The sequence below is a fragment of the Gastrolobium bilobum genome, unplaced genomic scaffold, assembly GCF_033153095.1.
Source record: "Gastrolobium bilobum isolate Gb01-03AN ecotype WA unplaced genomic scaffold, APGP_CSIRO_Gbil_v1 utg589, whole genome shotgun sequence".
NCBI classification, from domain to species: domain Eukaryota; kingdom Viridiplantae; phylum Streptophyta; class Magnoliopsida; order Fabales; family Fabaceae; genus Gastrolobium; species Gastrolobium bilobum.
The window spans coordinates 364,474-388,280 of NW_026898229.1; the positions used below are offsets into that span (position 1 = coordinate 364,474).

At 29.8% G+C, this 23,807-nt stretch overlaps 1 protein-coding gene across 1 annotated transcript; it reads right to left on the bottom strand.

Moving 5' to 3' along the window:
• Positions 1-10,621: 10,621 nt before the first annotated feature.
• LOC133314035 (VQ motif-containing protein 4-like) lies at positions 10,622-11,565 on the bottom strand. The gene has a single exon (XM_061515465.1). The coding sequence runs from the start codon at positions 11,553-11,555 to the stop codon at positions 10,722-10,724; it is 834 nt and encodes a 277-aa protein (XP_061371449.1). The 5' UTR covers positions 11,556-11,565; the 3' UTR covers positions 10,622-10,721.
• Between the last annotated feature and the right edge of the window lie 12,242 nt (positions 11,566-23,807).

Genomic DNA, 23,807 nt, shown 5'->3' on the forward strand with positions numbered 1-23,807 from the left:
GATGAGTATATATATATATAACAAATATTCGCTAATGATGAAAGAGAGAAGAGTCATAACCATTTTTTCAACTCCTCATTGATGTGATGAGGTAGCACACCACTAATGATGAGTTATATTGTGGAGTGAGAGATCCTCTACAATAAGGTGTACGATTCTCACTATAAAAAAGCTGGACACCTTCAATGAACCTCTAAGGAATGAGTAGGAATTTAGCGCTCTCGGAACACTTTTGATTTGGTGGGACGGAGGAGAGAAAAAGAAAGAAAAACCTAGGGAGAGAGAATAAAAAAAAGAGAAAAAATAAAAATTTATTACAAGTGTCATATTCTTACTGATGGAACCACAGAGTCCGGGACCATATTAAATTTTTCCCTAAGGAATAGCCTATATCTTTGAGCTATAAGGCCATGTTAGAACACATGGATTAATATCTTATTGGAAAACACTTTCTCCTTTAACAGGAGAATTGTTTTCTCATGTTAGTGAGAGATCGTTTTGGATGCAATTTTTTTTATTTTTTGTTTTTGTTTATGGTGGAACCCATTTGAATTATGTATGTCCAAGTATTTTTTTAACCTCATGTTAAATAAGAGATACAAAGCCCATATCTTATACCTATATTTATTATGGGTTCATTTTTCCTGCAGTCAATGTAGATAAGTTATCTACATTGAGCCCAAAACGACGTCATTTTGGGACAAAAATCAAGGTATTTTTATAATTATAATTTATTTCAGGATTATAATAGTCTTTTTCATTATAATTTTTTAATTTTTCAAACCAAAACGATGTTGTTTTAAGAGTGAATGTAGATAACTTATCTACATTCGTTTTAGAAACATTAAAACCATTTATTATACAAAAGTTGTTATTTTGCCAGTGGCAATGTGGTGTTATTCTTTCAAACAGACAAAACTCGATAATTATTATTTTTTTCGTGCCCTTTGTGAGTACTTGTAAATTGTAATGCACCAATCTGATTTCATGTTATTTTTTCATACTTTATAAATTTTCATATTCCATCCAGCTAAAATATATATAATCAAAATTAGTTGGTGAGGTTTGTAATTTAATGCAAGTAATTTTACTTTTTTTAATTCATTTTTGAACTCATGAAGAATTGTATGTTTTGGAATTTAAAAGCAAACAGGTATCTTAAAGGGCCATAAGAATCTCCTTTTCATCCTTTCTTAATTCATCAAAGCTTGTTATTCTTGAGGTTCAATACTTCAATTTTAAAATGAGTGTTTAGATAGAGCCTCAACGTCAACAAAAATATCTTTTACAAATATTCGAACTACTATTCAAAAACTTTTTTTGTCAAGATATTTCTTTATTTTGAGTTTCGCTAATGAGTGTTAAAGAGATAAATTGAATAACACTTAATAAGAAATATTATACTTTTTATTACTTTAAAAATAAATTAAAACAATACTTTGTTTTTAATTCTAAATATATCAAAATTTGTGATTTTCAATTAATAGGTACTATTTTTAATTTTTTAATCGATGCCCATTAGTCAGAATAATTCTTTTTCCTTTTTTTCTCTTTTTTTTTTTTTTACCAAAGAAGGAAAGGGGGAATTTTTTTGACATTGGACGCCACAAAGCTTTGTTCATAGATAAAACTAAGAAAAAACACTCATTTAATTGCAACTCAAAGGAAACAGCCTATTCCATTGGTAGAGTTTTGGACAAGACCCATAAGAGTATAAGCTATTTAGGGCCTTAGGTTCACATTCCCAATTGAGAAAAGGCCCAATAAACCATGGACCAAAAGTTGTGCAGTCTAACCAGAATTAAGCAAGGTCTCTGATCTTCTAAATGGTTCGACGACATTTGAGGATAGAAGAGCATAGGACCTTTGGAGTCCAATGTCAATTTTAGAGTCTTAAATTGCAAATTCGGTTATTATCAGTTAGAGAAACAAGTGGCTTTCAATTTATAGCAACAGCGTCATGCATGGCAATCATGCATTTGAACTAGAAATCTTTACATGGAAAAGAACCAAGACCTATCACTATTTAGCATTGGATTTTCAGTCACTAAAACTAATAGAGAAAAAGGAGGAGCAAAAAACGGGCACTGCCCAAAATCACGTTAAATCACAAACTACATAACCACAATACCTCATACCCTCCATTTCTAATCACTGTCCTATTTTATCCCGAGAAACTAACCTCCTTCACACCTTGTCCCCCCCTATATTCTTTTATTCCCCTCCTCTAACAGGAAGGGCAGGGAATAAAGGCAATCTAAGAGGCTTATCTCATTCTCTCTACATTCAAACCATCAAAGTCACTACCTTCTTACCCATCAAAAAAATGAACTTTAAGCCCTTGCTTGCTTTCCTCCTCCTGGCCATGGCCTTGGCCATGGTGGCTGAATCTTCTAAAGTTCATGACTTGAGCTTTCACGGTGCTGCTGTAGGTGATTTCATTGGTGATGACAATGAGATGTTGCTAGACTCTGAGGCAAATCGTCGAACACTTGCAGGGCGACAAAGGTACATTAGCTATGAATCCCTCAGGGCCAACCAAGTCCCATGTGGTAAACGTGGACGATCTTACTACAATTGCCAGCAGAGGGGTAAGGCCAACCCTTATCGTCGTGGTTGCAGTGCCATTACACATTGTGCTAGAAACACTGATTAGATGCACAAACAAAGCACAAATGGAAGAATATATATAAGGGTTAAAAGTTTTTCTTTTTAAAGATATAACTTATTTTATTTTTGCAATTTATAACTATGTACTAAGTGTAGCACATAAGTACATAGTTATAATATTAAAATTATACTTTTTTTCATTTTTCACGTTCAGCAAATAATGTGAGAAGAAAGAGAAAAAAAATATAACTTTAATATTATAATTATGTACTATTCTTAGTACATAGTTATAAATTGCAAAAGAATATCAGTTACATCATTTAAAAAGACAAATCATTTTCCCTATATATAAATATATTATAATAATTATATATATAGTGGCTGATATTTGTTCTTCGACCATGAATTTGGAATATTCTCGAAGATCATACTATGTTGCCAAACTTTCCTAGGACTCCATTGAACAACTTTATTTTAATTTTCATATGGTAATTTTACTTTATTTGTTGAGGTTCTGCTTAATTAATTGTGAGTTTTGTGTTTTGCTAATGCGATACGGTGCTATTGATGATCTATTCTTGTTTGTGTAGAGAATCTATGTACAACTCTTTCTCTTTATTATATATATTATGGAGGAGGAAAAAGAAAATTTCCACAAATTTTTCTTCTGATAGAAACGTTTCTTATTCTTTTTCAGTTTTGCCTATTCCGCATTTATGTTATCCTATGTAGAGTTAATCCGTTGAGGTTAAATTTATACAAAATTAGAAGCTTTTATTTTTATTTAAAAAAAAACTATATAACTACATGTTTAATGAATAATTATATTCCATGGTAAAATCATAGCAGTTATCTCAAGTAATTTTATTTTTTTTCATGTGATAGATTGGAGCATGAACTTCATGTACTTAGGAGAAAAACTAAAAAACAAAACTGGCTGAGGTGATCACAGACATTGTTTTAACGCTGAATGATAAATTTCCAACGGTTTTGAAAATTAACTAGTGCTACTAACTAGTCATTTAATACTTCATATATAGAATACAGAGATATAATTAAAAAAAATATCCAATACATTCAGAAAGATATATAAAATTGGAGAATTATGAAAATTCATGTTGTTAAAGCTTTTCTCATACACTTTTTCTTTTATGAACTCGCTTAATTTATATTTGTCAACAATGGAAAGCAAATAATTAATGACTGATCATATTTCATTTCATTGTGTATTTTCAGACAAATATATTCTATGCGTTATCCAGTTATCAATCGTGCATATAATCATCTTCCCTTCTTGTTTTCAATTTAATGAACTTTTCTCTGTTTCAATCATACAAAGAAACGTTAACGTTGAAACAAAATTGAACACATTGTTCCTTCATAATACGAGTATTGCACAAGTAAAGATAAATTGTTTGGAATACGTTTATAAAAAAAAAAAAATGCAATAGAGGCTTGTTCTCTGACCTGTAACCCAAGTTGAGACAAGAGCCATAGTGATATTGTTCACTTCTCAAGGGGAAAAGCTAGCAATCCTTGAATATGCCAAATTGCTGGGAAGTGGGAACTCACACATAAAACAATGCAAGTGGAGGAAAGGTAGTGAAAAATGATACACGCGAGATGCGTGTCGTTTTCTCCCTTAGCCATATTCAAATGCAATGTCAAAAGTTGTGGCTGCTTCCGCAGCACAGTTTTGTAACACAGGATAAATGAGGCAATTTTTATTTATTTTTTTAATAAATCACATGTATTATTGACAGGAAACCATTCTAGTTTGGGATGAGCTCATAATTAAAGTTTTAAATTCCTTCAAAAATGGTACTAAGAAGGATCAAACACATATTTTCATTCATGTATGCTTAACTCTCATGTACTAATTAAGCTACCATTATTTAATAAAGGGTTCATTTTTTCTGCAGTTACTGCAGGTAACTTATCTGCAGTAAGTCAATACGACGTCGTTTTGAGACGGAAATCATGGTATTTTTGTAATTTTAATTTATTTCAGGGTTATAATAGTCTCTATATTCATAATTTTTTAAGATTTCAATACCAAAACGACGTCGTTTTGAGAATAAATATAGATAATTTATCTGCATTAACTCCAGAAACATTTTCTCCTTTAATAAATAGGTATTTTGAGAGTTGAGATCGAAGAGTATATTTCATAAACAGATTTATATTTATAAACTTTTTGTTTACAAAATCTTACTAATTATATTACGTATTACGGGTAATACATACTTGTACTACTCATAACACATAATATAATTTGTAAACATTTGTAAAAAAAAAATTATAAATATAAGATACTCCTTAATACATAAAGCAAATTTTAACGGGATAATCTATATTTTATTCTGAAAAGAACATTTTCATATCACAATTTGAAGTACGTTTTAAGTACATTGATTATACATGAGATTTTCACTCAAAAAATGACACATGAATTAAAAAAAAAATATCTCTTTCTCATAAAACTAGCACATTCTTTCTGCAATTTTGATTGGCCCGTTGTATCAAATCAACGGTGCGACAATAGTATCTTAAAAATTTCGCACCGTTGGCTTGGTACTACACATAGATTCCTCTTTGATTATAATATGCGTAAAACTTCTGACCACCACCATTTCTAATTATTATTGCAAGTTAAATCAAGTCACTACTTAGCACTTCATTCGAAAGAAAAAAGAGTTTTTTTTTTTTTTTTTTTTGTTGAATAACAAAAAAGAGAGTTATGTTTTGTCCCTTTCCTTATTGTTCCTCCATCCCTGCCGTGCATCTGAAAAGTGGAAAAACTTCTGCTTTGGCGGCAGATAAAGACTAACCAAATGAGCTACTAGTTTTTAAAGCCATCGTCAGCATGAATCCAATCTAAAATTGCATTGTACCTTCCATGTTGTTGTCCTCTTGCGGTGTTAAAGTACAAATATTAATTACAGTATACATTTTATTGGTCAACATGAATATGACTTAAAATTAGCAATAGCAATCCCAACAGCCGTCACTTTGTTTAAGAAAATTATTATATTTAAAATCATCTTGTCCGTTCAAACCCAAACAACTATTAGCCAGTTGTTTGAGTATTCAATGATTGGGATTTAGTTTTTCTAATGTAAAGAGTATATTTTATAAGAAAAAATATAATTACAGATGAAAATAATAATTATAATCATGACAAAAATATAAACACATGTATAATAAATTATTAAATTATTAATATTTATTCTGTTAATTTTATCTTAACATTATACAACGCACTTTTTCCAGTAAACTCATGTTGGGAAGTTAGTTTGTATCCGCTATCCGGGTACATTCTGAGAAAAAAAAAAAAAAAAACGACGAGTTTTGACATTTTATATTGGCACCACTTTTAGTTGACATTGAGCAACGGAGTTTGGCTTCCGATTGCATTCAGGTTAATTTAAAATTAATCAATTTATGTTTCCAAAAAAAAAAATATATCAATTTAATAGGATTTAACCTTCAAAGTTCAAATGATCGTGATTTTAATTACACTCAAAACTATATGCAAATCATTCTTTTAATTACTTTCGTTGATATTGATGGAGGGGACATATATTTCGAGACGGCCATAAACCTATGCTCTCTGATTTAATGTTCCCACTCTTCCCTCTAGCTATGTACAATTGGTTTAAAAAAAATTGGTTAGGGGAAGATACACTCTCGTGATAAAAAAAATTATATTATTTTTTTCAATAAATAAAATTTTAGATTAAGAGAAGGTACGCTCCCTTGCAATATTAGAAAAATCCACCAATCTCTAATGGTTGGATTATCTATCGCTTCTCAAAAATAAAAACCTAAGGTAGTGTTTGGTTTGAGAGAAAATTTTTTTTACTAGGGAAATGTAATTGATAGGAAAATGGTTGGAAAGTGAGTTTGATAAGAAAATGTAAAAAAAGTTGTTTAGTTGACCCAAATATTACCAGGAAAATTTATTTAAATATGCAAAATCTATGTTCGGGAGAAACTTTGCACCTGTTTTTTCACTTCCTCAGTCATCTCAAAATACCACATCTCAAGTGGTATTCTGTAACAGTGAATTTCATTCAAAAATCAACACAAAAGTCATTTTCCCATCTATCCTATTTGTCTGGTATTTCTTGAAAAAACCTGAACCAAACGTGGTATTTTCCAATATCCACCTACACTTTCCCATCAATCTTAAAATAAACCTTCAACCAAACACTACCTAAGAGTTTCCAAGTTATAATTAATGAAGGCAAAAGAAGTTTGACCAGATATACCAACCTTAATTAGCTACATTATTTTATTAAGAAAAGTACATTGCCCCAATTCTTCTTATTAAAAGAAATGAATATTTTATATAATTTTCCTGTATTTAATATTCCTTTCCAAGATAAAATTCATCCACGCATCCATTCATTTTTCTAACTATCACACATAATTTATTTTTATTTTTCTGTTCTAGATTAGACACCTGTAATAAGCCCCTTAGGATCTCGTTACTACTAGTTGTCGATCAAATTACTTACAATAATATATGATAATATATGAGAAATGTTTTTCTCAAGTTACATAAAAAATTTATCTCATATCACAGACACATCGCAATCCGAGCCAACATTTTTTTTCTTTTTTTTTTTCTTTTAACCGTGAGACCCACCCAATTATATCTCTACACAAGATAATACTATCTCATGTAGCATGAGAAAACATTACCCATAATATATATCAGTAACACATGTATTCTGCAGTCATAATTTTGTTTAAAATCATCAAATCCAAGATATATATGATTTTTTAATGTTAGCAAAAATTTTGTCGCTTAGCACAAAAAATGAGATATGTATGTTTAACAAAACTTCGACCAACTAATAATTTATTAGTAGCTCCTAGTAAAGTTTTAGGAAGCTGTAATCCCAGTGCATCATTGTTCCTTTTAAAAATATATTAAATATTTCTAAAATTTTAAATACTTTAATTATATAGAGCTTATTGTTTCTCAAGCTACTTGAAATAATTTTATCTCCGGTTACTAAATCATAACTGTACAAAAATAGATCAATGGTGATAAAGAAAAAGAGAGAAAAAGGAAATCAAACCATTCAAATGTGAATAAATTAATATAAGAAAATAAATAAACAAAACGACGTAGTTTTGGAATGACCGGAGATAAATTTATTTCAAGTTGTCGGAGAAATATTTTTTCTTATATATATATATATATATATATATATATATATATATATATATATATATATATATAGCTTATCGTTTCTCAAGCTACTTGAGATAATCTTATTTACGGCTACTAAATCATAACCATACAAAGATGGATCAATGGTGACAAAGGAAGAGAGATAAAAAAAAGGAATCATAATCATTCAAGGGTGAATCAATTAATATAAGAAAATAAATAAATAAAACGACGTAGTTTTGAGATAGTCGGAGATAAACTTATCTCAAGCTGCTTGAGAAATATTTTTTTCCATACATATATATATATATATATATATATATATATATATATATATATATTTGGGTAGGGTTCTTTTGACTCTAGAGTAAGACTTTTAAATTTTATCTTCATCTCAGCCGTTAATGGACGGAAATCAACGGTTGTCATTTATAATGTAATTAATAATTAATTAACACAACTTTCTAAACTATAACCGTTGAATGGACGAAAATCAACAGCTAAGATAGAGAGTAAGACTTCCGAAATCAAATGATCTCTCTGCTGTGTATATATATACACACATTTAATGCATTTTGCTTTTACGGAATTAGTTAAGAAAATGCGCACAATCACTCACTTGAATTTTAGGAAGTCGAAATAATTAGTTGTGCCTATGAATTGCCAAACCACCAAGATTGCTCCGTTTCTACCACCACGTTAACTTGAGTCATTCTGCAAAGATCAACTATAATAAGCATTAAATGTGTTCAATTTGTTTTTCAACGATCACCGATTCCCCATGTGAATAATTGTTTTTTTTTTTTACTTTTCATGAGTCTTGAGTCAAAATTAAAGAGGAAGAGAAAATAATGACTACATCTATCTTTTTAAAAGGATAACGCATTATCCACCAATAATAACAAAACAAAGATCGGGTAACCAAAACAAAAAAATTCAAATATACACATAAAGCTTACGTACTCGTGGCTGCTAGGAATTTAAAGGTACCATGATATAGTCATAGATGACATGCTTGAATTTTCTTCATCATAAAATAATTAGATCTATGGACTTTCAACAGGTTATTATCAAATAATGCTTCAAATGAAAACATGCCACATGAGAAATGTTATTATATAGAAAGGGAAAAGTATAGGAGATGGCCTTGATAATGGGCTAGCAAAATGCCACAAGGGTTTCAGAGCAGTGCACATGTTAAGTTTCAAATTCCCAATAAATGCACCACCAACCAAGAGTTACAAAGTCCTCAAAATTGATATTAACCCACACAAACAAACAAACAAAGGAACAAACAAACAACAAACACAAAGGGGTCATCTCAACACCATGTTTTCTGGCTTTCCCAATTCCGTCGCTACCTCCCTTCTCTTCTTTCCTTTCCTTTCATCATCACAAGTCCCACTTCCTTCACTTTCTCTCATGTCCCCATTCACAACAATTGTGGTCTCTTTCGAGTCAAAAAGGATAATTAAAATACTGAATCAGAAAAAGAGGAACTATCTTTGCAACATTGCTTTTTACGGCGGTTCAAAGTTTTCACTCAAGACCCTGACTCAAAACAAATGGGGTCGGTCCCAACTACAAAGGAAAAAACACAATAAAAAAGAGAAAACTTCAACGGCTGAGAGATTGTACTTTTTTCTGCTCACGGTTCCCACCACGAGCGAATTGAATTTATTGCTCTAATCTAAAGCACTAACAAGCTAGTTTGACTTATACTTCTTACATAGCATTGCAACAATTCCAAAGAAAAGAGACGAATTATCACTAAGTTGGATAATCTAAACATGCTAGAAACCAACCTTAATTATTAGAAGGGTTCTTTTTATTTTTCCAATGCAAGTGGAAATATTTATTTTCTACTATAGACATAAAATATAATGAATCATATTACTCATAAAATAAAAAATTATTACACATAATTCGATGAATCAGTAACATAATTCCACTTATTACAAAGTGGTGATTTTTTTATTTTTTTTTCATGTTTGCTAAGGAAACCAATGTGGTGGATGTACCTTATCCTAGCTGGTATTATAGCCTGCGGTGCTTTGGGAAGAGAGGCACAAAGTACGTAGTATATTAAAACCAGTGGATGCTTTCAACACAAGCACATAGAATGCCTGAACCACTTCTTGGCACCTTCCCCTTTACCCGGAAAGACAACAAAAGGGTCAAGATTCCTTGCCCATTCTTCTACTCTTTGTTTGACAGCTAGCCCAAAGCTGCTTTTGCCATTGATGTAAACAAACACTTTTTTTTTTCTTTTTTCTCACACAGCGGTTTTTTCCCAACCATCTCTGCGAGGACTGCACTTTGGTCTATGGTAAACGTTCATTGTTATTATTTTTAATAATTATTTAATGCCCTCAAGTTGAAGCAACTGAATTGTATCACATAATTCAAACTCGGCATTAATGAAAGGATTTGACAGTGTAAGGAAACGGAAGTAAATCCCTCTGAAATTCGCAGCGACCTTGCAGGAACTACATTAAAAAAACACAATGGCCAAGTGTGGAAGCGAAATTTATGGTTAGAAACTTTTTCTCCCATTAAATTCTCAATAGATCCCAATGCCCTGATCGGCATAACTCCCAATAATTGATGAATTTAATGGCGTAAAGTTAGTTTAAGATTCAAACTTGCTTTTTTTCCACAAGCTCAATAATTAGCATTAAGAGAAAGATAAATGAGTCAACAAAGAAGCAAAGGAAAAAAAACCGAAAAAAAAGAGAGAGGGTAGGGGAGTAAAAAAAAATAAAAAATTAAACTTTACATACAATTGAAGCAAGATTCTTCCATTCTCTGCATAACCCATTACAAATTTATCTCTCTCATCCTCATCAATGCCATTAATATATATAAGAATCTTACACAAAATCTAGAAGACAAAAGAAAAAAAAAATGAAATTTAAATAATTCAAGACGATGAAGAAGAACCAGAAGCTCTGGGAGAAGTTATAGGGAACAGGGGAAGCAAGCGAGGTTCAGAGTCCCTGGGAGTGGTTGCCGGAGAAGGGTGAAAGAAAAAGCTCTTCTCTTTGATAGCTCTCTCTTCAGCCTCAGTATCCAAAATGGGGCTCCCAATCGCACTGTACCCGGAAGGGGCAGTGCCGGATCGGTCAAACGGGTCGGGTATGAGGGGAGTGACAGGGCTAAGAACAAGCGAAGGGAAATCGAGGATGCTGGGAGACAGAACCTCAGGCTTCCGAGGAGAGAACCCTGAAGCGTTGTTTGAGGAGAAAACAGGGAGCAAAGGGTTGATGTTAAGGTTCTTAAGGGAGTTTCTACGCTCGTAGAGCTTGAACCCTGATTGGTGCGGTTTCTTTGGGATGGTGGTTTTGATGGGTGGGATGTGGGTTTTGGTTTCGGAGGTTGGTTTGGTGATGGCGGCGGAGTAGGCGGAGCAGGCTTGCTTCGCCGTCTCGGTGGTTCCGGTGAGCATTTGGACAACTTGCTTGAAGGATGAGGTGTCAGCTTGGACGAAGGTTGTCGGGTACGGGTTGGCGGATTCGGATCTCGTGATGGGTTTTGGAGGGTAAGAGGAGGGTGTGGGTGTGGGTGTGGTGGGTGTTAATGGTGGCAATTGTTGAGAAGGGTTGTGGTGGTGGTGGTGTCCATTGCTGCTGTTACTGCTGCTGCTTGAGTTGTTGTGACTGTGACGTGGAGAAGGAAGAAGGGTTGTTGTTGGGTGGTGCTGATGCTGATGATGGTTTTGTTGGTACCTTCTTGGGGATATGGTGTTTGAGTCCATAGCTGATTGGTTTGAGAGAAAGAAAGAGAGAAAGGAAGTGAGAGAGAGAAGAGTAGATGAGATGAGAGCTTTGTAACTTTTGTTTGGTTTGGTAAGAAATGTATTCGTAGGGCCCTTTCAGTCTTGTGATTTGAGGGCCAATCCCTACGCGCTTTATAGGCAGTGTTTGTGTATGCAGTATATGGCAGGGGGGATTGAGAAATAATAAAATTTTCAAAACATTTAATGCAATTTTAATTTATTTGCCATATGTATAAAAAAAAATCTAGAATTGTTGGTGCCCCATTAAATGATTTTTATTTTTTAATATTTTTCTTTAGTCAAAATATTAATTTTTATAATGATGTATTTGGAATTAAAAATCGATAAAGAAAAACCAGATTTGTCAATGCCTTAAAACAAATATATGAGATTCTTTTCATGCTTAAGACTAATTAGTTAACTAAATTAAAATAGAAGGATTCTACCTTTCATATAATATATTTTTCCATAATTGTAGTTGACTATAATTTTTCTTTCAAAACATACCTATCTCTGGGGTTAGGGACTTAGGGTTTGGTTGATTTTATTTTAATACTAATGACAATATTATTCGCTAATGGCTATATTATGCATTTATTAAAAAGAAACAATTCTACATATGCTTAACAACTGTATCCTTCACTTATTTTTCATATGTAAATGGAGAAACAAAATATTAAATGCGCGTCTTTATATCAATTCAATAAAAAATAATTATCTTAAATGCTGCTTTTAAAGTTTATATTTAAATACAACATACATAATTTTTTAATCACTAGAACTTGACTATGCATTAAATGTATGAGAATAAAATCTTATAATATTTAGCAGTCAAACAGTTTAGGAATACTGCGATAATTAGAACATTTATAATTTTATTAACATATTATTAAAATAATGTGTTTAAACTCAAAATTAAATACTAGAATCTGATTTCTCTGTATTAAAAAGAAAAGAATTAATTGTAATTCATTGTGTAAATATATAAGAAATAGATGTTAAAATTTCATATGAAAGAGTTAGGTGAAAATTTTGTGTTTATCTCTTTTTTCAATAATATTTCTAAATTATAATTAAACTTCATCCATTTAATGTATATGAAGACAGAATTAGACTCAGAAAATTCACATCATATAAATTGTTAACACGAGAGGATTTATTCTAAAAAATATACATTACATCTAACAATGGATTATAATATCATTGATCGACATTTTATATAATTAGTAATATGGTCTAACTTATTAAATAAAATGTCAACACAAGATTGAATGGTAATGTAAATTTTATAAAAAAATTAATAGAGCATTGAAATTAAATTATAAAATATACATAATTTATTTTATGATATGATTAATTAGTACATAATATTTTAGAGAGTTACTAATCTCATGTTATTAGAGATAGTAATCTCATATGAGTGAGACAAATATGTGAAGTTCATAATTTAAAATATAAAAAAATGATACAAAATTCTATAGTTTATAACATGAGATAGTTTTTTTATGCAACACGAGGCTTATATTTTTCAATTTTTTATTTTGAAAAAATATTATCCTAAAAATGTATGTCTTCCAAATATTTCTTAGTTTTTTCACTGATTTTAGTTGATAATAATTATTCAAAAAGGGAGAAAAAAAACCTTATTTTGAGTGAAGACTGAAGAGCACTGCTACAGAACTCGGTGGTTGTGTTTCTTGAGTGTAACGGGCACTCACAAGAATGTAAGTTACATTTATTACAAAAAAGAAGAAGAATGTAAGTTACATAGTGTTGTGGGACCCATACACGTGAGACGCACGCCTCATGAGGGTCCAGAACACTGAACTTTGTAGGTTTTTTTATTTTTTTATTTTAAGAGTCTGTAGTATTTTTTATTCTAACAGTAGTATTGTCTAATCACAAGATTATATCCATAAAAATATTTTTCTTATAATAGAATGATATCATAAGTAACATATATATATATATATATATATATATATAGAGGAATAACATCTGTCATTCTAAAGGATATAAGTTTATATCATTTTAGATCTTAACCGTTGATTTTTGTCCATCAACGGTTATAATTTATTGGATCAAAATTATTAATTAATTAATAATAAATTTGGCACATTAAATTTGACCCAATAGATTATAACCATTGATGGACGGAAATCAACGGTTAAGATCTAAAATAATATAAGCTTCTATCCTTTAAAAGGATAAATGTTTTTTCCTATATATATATATATGTGTGTGTGTGTGAAAATAATTTTCTCATTTTACATGAAAATTTTTTCCCATGCTACACTCACAATACATTAGTGGGGTCCACAAAAAAGTGAGAAGACAAAAAGTCAAGATGGGACCCACTCAAGTATTGTGAGTGTAGCATGAGAAAATTTTCTCATGTAAAATGAGAAAACTATTTTCCTATATATATATAGGGAAATAATTTTCTTATGTTGTAGGAAAATGCTTATCTTATGTTGTAGAAACAAGATTGCAAATGGGACCCATACGTAAGAGGAGAGAGAAAAAAAAAAGAAATGGGACCCACCTAGCTTTTGTGTGTGTATGAAATGTAGTTATCTTGTGTAAAAGTAGATAAATATAGTGTTAAATGAGAATTCAATTCTTATGTTGTAGAGATAAAAAGCATGTGGGACCCAGGTGTTAGAAAAAATTATATGTAGGACCCATGTCAGCACGGAAATCGAAGGGTGTGTAGGAAAATTTGAATTCTCATGTTAAATGAGAATTATAAAACCCATAAATATAACCCATATAAATATATAGGGAAAAAAGTTTCCGATGTTACTTTAGATAACTTTATCTAATGTTCATCGAAACGACGTCGTTTTGGGTTTGAAAAATTAAAAAATTAGAGTGATAAAGACTATTATAACCCTGAAATAAATTAAAATCACAAAAATACCATGATTTCCGTCCCAAAACGACGTCGTTTTGATGAACATTAGATAAAGTTATCTAAAGTAACATCGGAAAAAACAAACCCATATATATATGGAAAAACACCTCTCATGTTACATGGGAAGTGTTTTCTCATGTTGTGGTTCTTCAATTTGCGTGTAATTTTTTTTTAATAAGTGTGGGGCTCACCACTAGTTTAGTCACAACATGAGAATTCAATTATCATCCAACATGAGAAAATCAAAACTCATATATATATATATATATATGTGTGTGTGTGTGTGTGGCTTATCATTTCTCAAGCTGCTTGAGATAATTTTATCTCTGGCCGCTAAATCATAACTGTACAAAGATGGATAAATGGTGAAAAAGGAAGAGAGAGAAAAATGAAATCATAACCATTCAAAGGTGAATAAATTAATATAAGAAAATAAATATATGAATTTACATTTCTACAACTGTTGTACGTACAACAGTCAAATACTTGCCATATATATACGTGAAAGTATTAAATATGGGGAGTCATAACCACACAAAAGATGAAAGCATTAAATGTGGAGAATCATAACCATGCACCTGTTATTGTTGTACGTAAAACGGTTGTATATATGATTTATATATATATATATATATATATATATATATATATATATAAGGGATTGCATTTCTGCAGTTGCTGTATGTGCAGCAGTCAAATACTTGTTATATATATACGTGAAAATATTAAATATGGAGAATCATAATTATACAAAAGATAAAAGCATTAAATGTAGAGAATCATAACCATACCCCTGTCATTATTGTACGTAAAATGGCTGTCAAAATGATTTTACCATATATATATATATATATATATATATATATATATATATAGGATAAATCATTTTTCCAGTTAATGAAGACAAGTTATCTCTGGTAAGCACAAAATGACCTCATTTTGTGGCGGAGATCATTGTATTTTTGTAATTCTAATTTATTGCAGGATAATATTAGTCGTTATCATTATAATTTTTTAATTTTACAATCCAAATCGACGTCGTTTTGGACTCACTGGAGATATATCTCCAGTGACTGAAGAAATATTTTTCCTATATATATATATATCTAATATATGCAATGGTGGACCCAAGGCTTTTTGTAATAGGGAGCAAAAAAAAATTAAAATTATAAATATTGTTAAGACTAATAGGAAATATTAACTATTATAAATATTTTTAAAGTATGGACAAACTATTAGTATTAATAGCCTATTGGAATATGTATTTAATACTTTAATAGTTTGATACTTTGATTAACTTGTGTAATATTGACTTGTGAGTGTAATTGATTGAATTATGTTAAGTTATTTTGAATCTTTGTTGATTGATGGTTTAATTTTTTTGAATTTTTCATATAGGATATATATTTATATTTTTTAATGTATAAAATCGGGTCAGCGAAGTGACCCCGTAAAGTTGAACTCGTGACCTGACCTCGGCTGAGTTGATTGCGAGCCGAGTTTTTAAACATTGGTGGTAAATACAACCGTATAATCGCTCCTATATATACAAGGGTGATCCTAATTTTTAATTTTTTGAATTTTATATTCAAAACAATAATTTTAAATAATAATAGGTTATTAATACTAATAGTTTGTCCATCCTTCAAAAATATTTATAATAGTTAATATTTCCTGTTAGTCTTAACAATATTTATAATTTTAATTTTTTTTCTCCTTATTACAAAAAGTCTTGGGCATATATATATATATATATATATATATATATATATATATATATATATATATATATATATATATATATATATATATGAGAAAAATATTTCTCAAACTGCTTGAGATATATTTATCTCCGATTAGCCCCAAAACTATATCGTTTTATTTATTTATTTCCTTATATTAATTGATTTACCTTTGAATGGTTATGATTTCATTTTTCTCTCTCTTCCTTTATCACCATTTCTCAAGCAGCTTGAGAAATGATAAGCCCTATATACATATACATATATATATATAGATATATATATATATATATATATATATATATATATATGATCATTTGACACCAAATCTTAATTGTTAATTTTTTTCAATTTGATGGTTCATTTGACACAAAATCTTAATTGTTAAATTTTGCTAATTTGATGGTTATAATAATTAATTAGTAAGTGCGACCCAATAAATTATAACCGTTAGATTGACGAAAATCAACAGTTAAGAACTTAACTATTGCTCGGACTTTATAATTTAGGTAATATATACGATTATTATTAGTTACTAGCTTATACAGTGAAGTATTGTATTTATTTTCATAATTATATTGTATAATGCAATCAAATTACGTATACATAATAATATTAGGAAGCTACTTTCCTAATTTAATTTTTTACAAGGTAACGATAATAAAGACGAGCTTATTATTGAAAATATTATTTATGTGAGCAACATTAATTACTTGATTTGTAAATTTATAAAATAATTGGCTTAATGAATATTCCAATCGAATGCTTATAAGCCTATTCAATGATAATTTTGAGTTGGGTTTAAGCATCTATAGGAATTAGTTCGAGTTGAACAACGAAGTGAACAAAATTGTGTTTAACTTAAGTTTGTGATAAGAGGCCTAGTTATCACATTGATAATTTGGATTTTGTTAGGCCCTTTCTCTAGCTTATAAAATAGATTATTCCTATAAGTTGTTTTGTTCATTTAAAGAGTTGTTTTGTTCATTTAAAGAGTTGTTCGGGTGAAATAAGTAATAGAGAGAAAGATCTTCACAATTGGTGGATCAAATAGGTCCTGGAAAATGATAGTTCTATTATATGATTTAATTTATTTTTAGTATTTTGATCAAATCTTGAGCTACATATCATAAAATTCAACAATCTTTAATGTTTTGAAAAGCATAGAAAAGAGCTACAACCCTGCTAAGACATCATAAACTAATTTTGATTTTAAAGGACACTAAATAGAGCTCGAAGCTACCATAATGGTGTTGTCATGGGATACAATCCAATTTGGATTTTTTTTTTTTGATATTTTTCTAGGTTCTATGACTTTGGTTCCATGACTTTGGAATTTTGATATTTTTATGGGTTCTATGACTTTGGAAGGGGAAGTGGTGGAGATATAATAGTGGTGGCAATGGTTATGAGTAATAGTGTTATACCACGTACTAATATATATATATATATATATATATATATATATATATATATATATATATATATATATATATATATATATATATATATATATATATATATATATATATATATATATATATATATATATGGGGAGAGATCTTCTGACTCTAGAGTAAGACTTACAAGTCTTACTCCTCATCTCAACCATTGATTTTCGTCCATCTAATGGTTATTATTTATTTGAAATTAATAATTAATTAATGGGTATAGATAACCGTTAGATGGACGGAAATCAATGGTTGAGATGAGGAGTAAGACTTGTAAGTCTCATTCTAGAGTCAAAAGATCCCTCCCCTATATGTATATATATATGAAAAAGTATGTGTTATTTTAAAGGATATAAAGTTGTGTTATTTAAGAGAGAGAAAAAGATAGATAAAGAAGGAGAGATAGTTGACAAACAAAATAAAGGTGTGGGTCCCACATCTTTGTGAGAGTGAAATGACACAAGTTGTGTCGTTTAAAAGAATAAACTTGTTTCCCATATATATATATATTGGTTTTACTTATTATTATGCTTTACATATTTTTAAAATCGATTTTGGGGGAATGACTTCATCATGACACTATACATTAACAAGAGTAAATGTTAGCCTTTTTGCAACATATATTATTTACAAGCGGCAGCGGTGGAGGTGGGTGACATTGTTATGATTATATTTTTCAGGCCAAGAGCGTAACATTGTGATCACACTATATTTAGGTACAGTGACCATTTTGTCGCGTTTTGGCAAAAAAATTACCAAAATGCCATGCGAATAGTAAAATTTCTCAAACTGCCACGCGGTATAATTTGCTACACAGTGTAGCGAATTACTTGCATGCATAATTCGCTGCACTGTGTAGCAAATTATGCAGCGTGGCAGTTTGGAAAATTTTACTGTTCGCGTGGCATTCTAGTAATTTTTTTGCCAAAGCGTGACATTTTGGTCACTGCCCCCTATATTTACATATGGGAAGCCTAATATTGATATGTTAGAGTTCCATTTGAGTACATCCCTCACCTCAATGCATATATATTCTAGTAAAGTATGGATTTCTTGTTTATAGGAATTGACTCAGATTGAAAGTTTACCTTTTAACTTTGCCACTAGATTTTATTAACATTATATTTTGGTACACGATTAATTTATGTTACATATATAACTTGATTTGAGATTTAAGGATTTCTCATACTTATAGTTTGAATTAAATATCAATTTTATATGTTATTACATCTCGCTTGTTACAAATCCTATTATTTACTTATTGAGTTGCATTGCAACTCACCCCAATCTTAATTATATATTTTTATAGGTAATGTTATTGAGTTAACTTTTGATTCCATTTCTCCGGTTTGATCATGGGAGCCTGTCTGGTTATCATGGGTGAGCCTAAAATATCATTTGTGCGGATAATGTTAATATTTTTAATTTTCTTATCATCCTAATAGATTATTATTATTATTTGTTTTGTTATTTGTAAAAAACATGTTAATTGTAAATTTTATAAATTTGAGCGTATTTTAATAAAATTAGGTTTGACAAGCTAACCAGTGATAAGAATAAATTTAACCGCCAACAAAGGTGAGCACAGTTGGCTAAGGGTTTGGTCCATACTCCTCAAGGGCGTGGGTTCAAACCCCGCTGGCCGATGTGAGGACTTTGTTGGTGGGTGATATGTAATCCCTCCTAAAAATCCTCAAAGAGGTTGGGGGGTCTTCCCTGACCCTAGTGAGATACAGGTGTCTAACCCCACTTAAACTTTTTGTTATTCAAACAAAAAAAAAGAATAAATTTAACCTGTGTGACGGTCATGGACCTGAAATTAGGTTGTGACAATAACTAATGTCTATATGATTGGACATGAATTGGCAAAGTTACTGAATAGCGAAAGAAATATCTAGTCGTGTAGTAGTAAGGTAGAGGAGCCTTGTTCTTCATAAATGAAAAAGAGAGAGTATAAGACAGTGGTGGAGCCGACCCAAAAATTTAGGTGGTGCCAAAAATTTTGACATATCAAATTATCAAAATATTTATCGTAATTGCACAAATTTTTTAGAAAAATATTTACTATAAATTCTAACATAGTTATCTAAATTAAGTACTAAATAATGTCACATAATATTAAAAATTCAAATGAGCAATTGTCATTGATTATATATCAAAGCAAACATATAAAAATGCATTAACCTTTCAGTAAACATTTCAAACATAAGAATTTCACTTTCTTCCTACAACATAATAAGTAATGAACCAAACATTATCCTAAGGATATGAAAACAAACAGATATGATAATTATATGTATAATAAGCATTGTCCTTCGTCTCCTCTTTCATTATCTATATTCTTTAAATTTTCAATATCGCACGTTAGAGAACATCGCACATGTTTGCAACAACTATAAGCACGATGGAAAGTTCTCACATTTAGGAATTAGATTTTTGACTATTCTTTGTGTGTGCAATAACCTAAAACATAATAGTTCAATGAACCTTCATATTCCATAATTATATTACTATTATTCATTTGGTTTCATGATTGTTACTTTCAAAGGTTAAGTGTTTGTCATTTTAAAGGACACAAATTATGTCCTTTTAGTTTTTAACACTATGTCTTACTGGTAAGACATAGTTATAACATGAAAAGTTATTTTTCTCTCTCTTCACGTCAGCTGAAGTAACTGAGAAAATAGAAAAAAAGAAAATTTTCATATTATAACTATGTTTTACCGGTAAGATATAGTGTCAAAAACTAAAAAGATACAACCTTGTGTCCTTTAAAAGGACAAACCTTTTTTCCTTCTTTTAAATGAGTTTATTTGGTTTAGTTGGGCTCAAATTTTGAAATAGGTCAACTAATCATTTTTGTGATTAAGTTTAGAAGTCTTTCTTTTTAAATAATAAGAGTAATAATAAATAACATAACTGTTTAGAATAAAGCAGGAAAAAAAAACAAATATACAGGATAAAAAATAAAAAAAGGTAAAACACAAAAATAACTATATTACACATGTTCCTTATTATTTGTTTGCATTTAGATGGTTTGTTGTTACTTTGTATTGAGTATTTGATTTTCTATTTAGGTGGTGCCAAATTATAATTTTTATCTTAGTTAATTATAATTAATTATATAATAAGTAAAAAAATAAACAGATGCCAAGGCACCTGCTGGCTTGGATGTGGCTACGCCACTAGTATAAGATACTCAAGCATGTGGAGGAATGGAAGATGATACAAAATTCTGATATCTATTTATCCACAATTCCGTGTCAAATTAGCCTTTTTTAATTTTCATTTAATCTTATGGTCCAAACCATTTCTATTCTTTTTGCATTCTAATCCAATGCCTTGTATTTGTCCAGCTTAGGGTCTGTCTGGTGTGATGTATAAGGCATGATAGTATAAGCTTATACTATACGTTATGACATTTTTAGTTGTTTGGTGTGACCATCGTATAGTATAAGCTTATACAGTAGGACCCCTTTATACATCAAAATGATGTATAACTTAATCCGGCCTAGGAGTGGTGGATTAGGCCTGATAAGGGGTTGGTGTATTAATATTGCTTACAAGTACAATTCCCAAGAACTAATATATCATTTCAATATTTATATATTAAAATAAATTTTTTTAATATATTAATTTTTAAAATATTGGAGGATATTATCTTATACAATATCATACCAAACGCTGGATAATATTAAAATTTAATCAGGTCTTATACTATCAGGCGTTATCATATATTATGCTGCAAACATGCCCTTATAGTCTATATAGCATCAATACCGACACGTGACACGATACGATACGACACTCAGTCATGTTAATTCTAAAAAATGTTAGATTTCGACACGTTAGGACACATTTTGATATTAAATAATATTTTAAATTTATGTAGAGTATATTATATTTAATATTCAATAATTTAACAAAAAAATGAAGCTAAACTTATAATATCCATTAATTTTGCAAAGAAACATAAGATATCTCAAATATTTATATTAAACTCAATAAAATAGTAATCGTAATCCAACGAATCTAATAGTCGGAACTAAAAACGTAACACAACGCAATATTTGAATCATTTTTTGAGTTTCTACAACGCTTGTCGGGATGTCGGAGAGCATCGAAAAGTGTCAAACATGACACGTCAGGATTTTTGAAGTGTCAGTTCTTCATAGCTTATAGTTTATGCTTTTCTATATGAGGAGACTTTGTCATCGTGACTAATTTTTTCGTATTCATTTTCTCTCTCTTAATTTGGTTCTTTTAATGTGAGAGGCGCCTCGCTTTTTAAGTTGTTAGTAGATTGTTTTTCCTCTTGTGATTTGGTCACTTTTTCCCTTGCATTCCAGACTTCAAGACCGTTATTTCTTTTGATTTTTTTCTGCTTGACTTATTTTGCTAATTTCTGGATTTTTATTTGGGCTTTCACATAGAGGCATGGGTCCAATTCAATCTTCCCATCTTGCCTTGTCATTTACACAGGACAAACTTTATTTTGCAACAAAATAAATCATGATGTCTAAGATTTAAAAATTTAAAATAAAATTGTGGTTATAATTTTCATTGTATTTTAAAGAAATGTTTTTTTTTAAAATGTTTTTTTTTTAAATTTAGCTATTATAATGATTTATTTTTTTCTTAAAAAAATAGCAACCTCTATATTTTTATTTTCATTTTTGAAAGTTTAAATCAATTTGCAACTATAAATTCTAATGTTATATTTTTTGATATTAAACAAATTATAGTGGCAATTTTAATATTAGCTAAATTATTATCATCATTGACTACGCTAACAATCTATGATGCACGGACACTCACACGGGACACGAGACACGAGACACGACACGTTGATACGTTAATTCTAAAAAATGTTATATTTTGACACGTTGGGACACATTTTAATATTAAATAATATTTTTAATATATATAATATAATTTATATTTAATACATATAACAACCCATAATAAGTCATAATCAATCAAATTTTCAAATTTTATAACATAAATATAAACAAAAATAATTTTTTGTACCTTGTTAATTTTTCATGACAAATTTCATAATAGAAAAAAAATTGATTTATAAATTATTTTTTTATGCTCAATGAATAAATTAAAATTAAGACCGAAAAAAAAAACGCGTCGGATGCGTGTCGGAGCGTTGACCGCGTGTCAGAAAAAGTTGACTGCGTGTCGGAACGTGTTGGAGAGTTGACATCGTTTCTTAAAATATTGACCGCGTGTCAGAACGTGTCGGTGTTCGACACGCAAATTTTGCAAAAATTAACGTGTCCGTGCTTGTTAGTTAACAATTATGCGTGCAGTTAAAACTACGACTAAGTGATTTAATAGTGACATAACTTATGGCGGTTGTTAAAAATTTTTAAATAAGAATTTTCATGATATTTTAAATTGTAATAAAATAAATAAATAAATATTACTTTACTCAACATTTGAATTGAAACTTATTATATTAAAAAATAAATCATAGGGAAGGATACTCTTACACCAGTGTAAGAATAAGAATTGTTATTCTAAATTTTGACCATTGATCCACTTGTATTCAATGACTTATATTACTAAAAAGTTAGAGTTGTTAGTTTTAAGTGGGATCAATGACCAAAATTAAGAGTGTAACTTACAGCGGTGTAAAATAATTCTGACCGATAAATCATAGTTATTTAGTTAAAAAACACACGTAGAAGTATAAACATATTATGCAAAAAATACTGTGGTTAAAATAACGCAACGCCCGTTTTAGCCACGGTTTTTGAAACAGTGGACAACTCATTTAGCCACGGTTTTAATCATATTTTGCCACGGTATTTGCCGTGGCTAAAGAACAATTTTGTTGTAGTGAACATACATTATTATAAGAAAATAACAAGAGAACCAAAACATGTGATTATGCCATCTCAGATGAATAGATTTGAAGCAATGTAAATAAAAATCATCTGCTAAAGAAAAATCAATTTTTATAACTGGAGAAAGTAATGTTTCTTGGAATTGAACATAAAAAAATTGTTAATGTATTTAAATTTTAAAGAAATTCAAATAATAAAAATGTATTGAGGGATTTCATTGATGTTTTAAAAAATCAAATTGCAATTGAATTTACAAGACT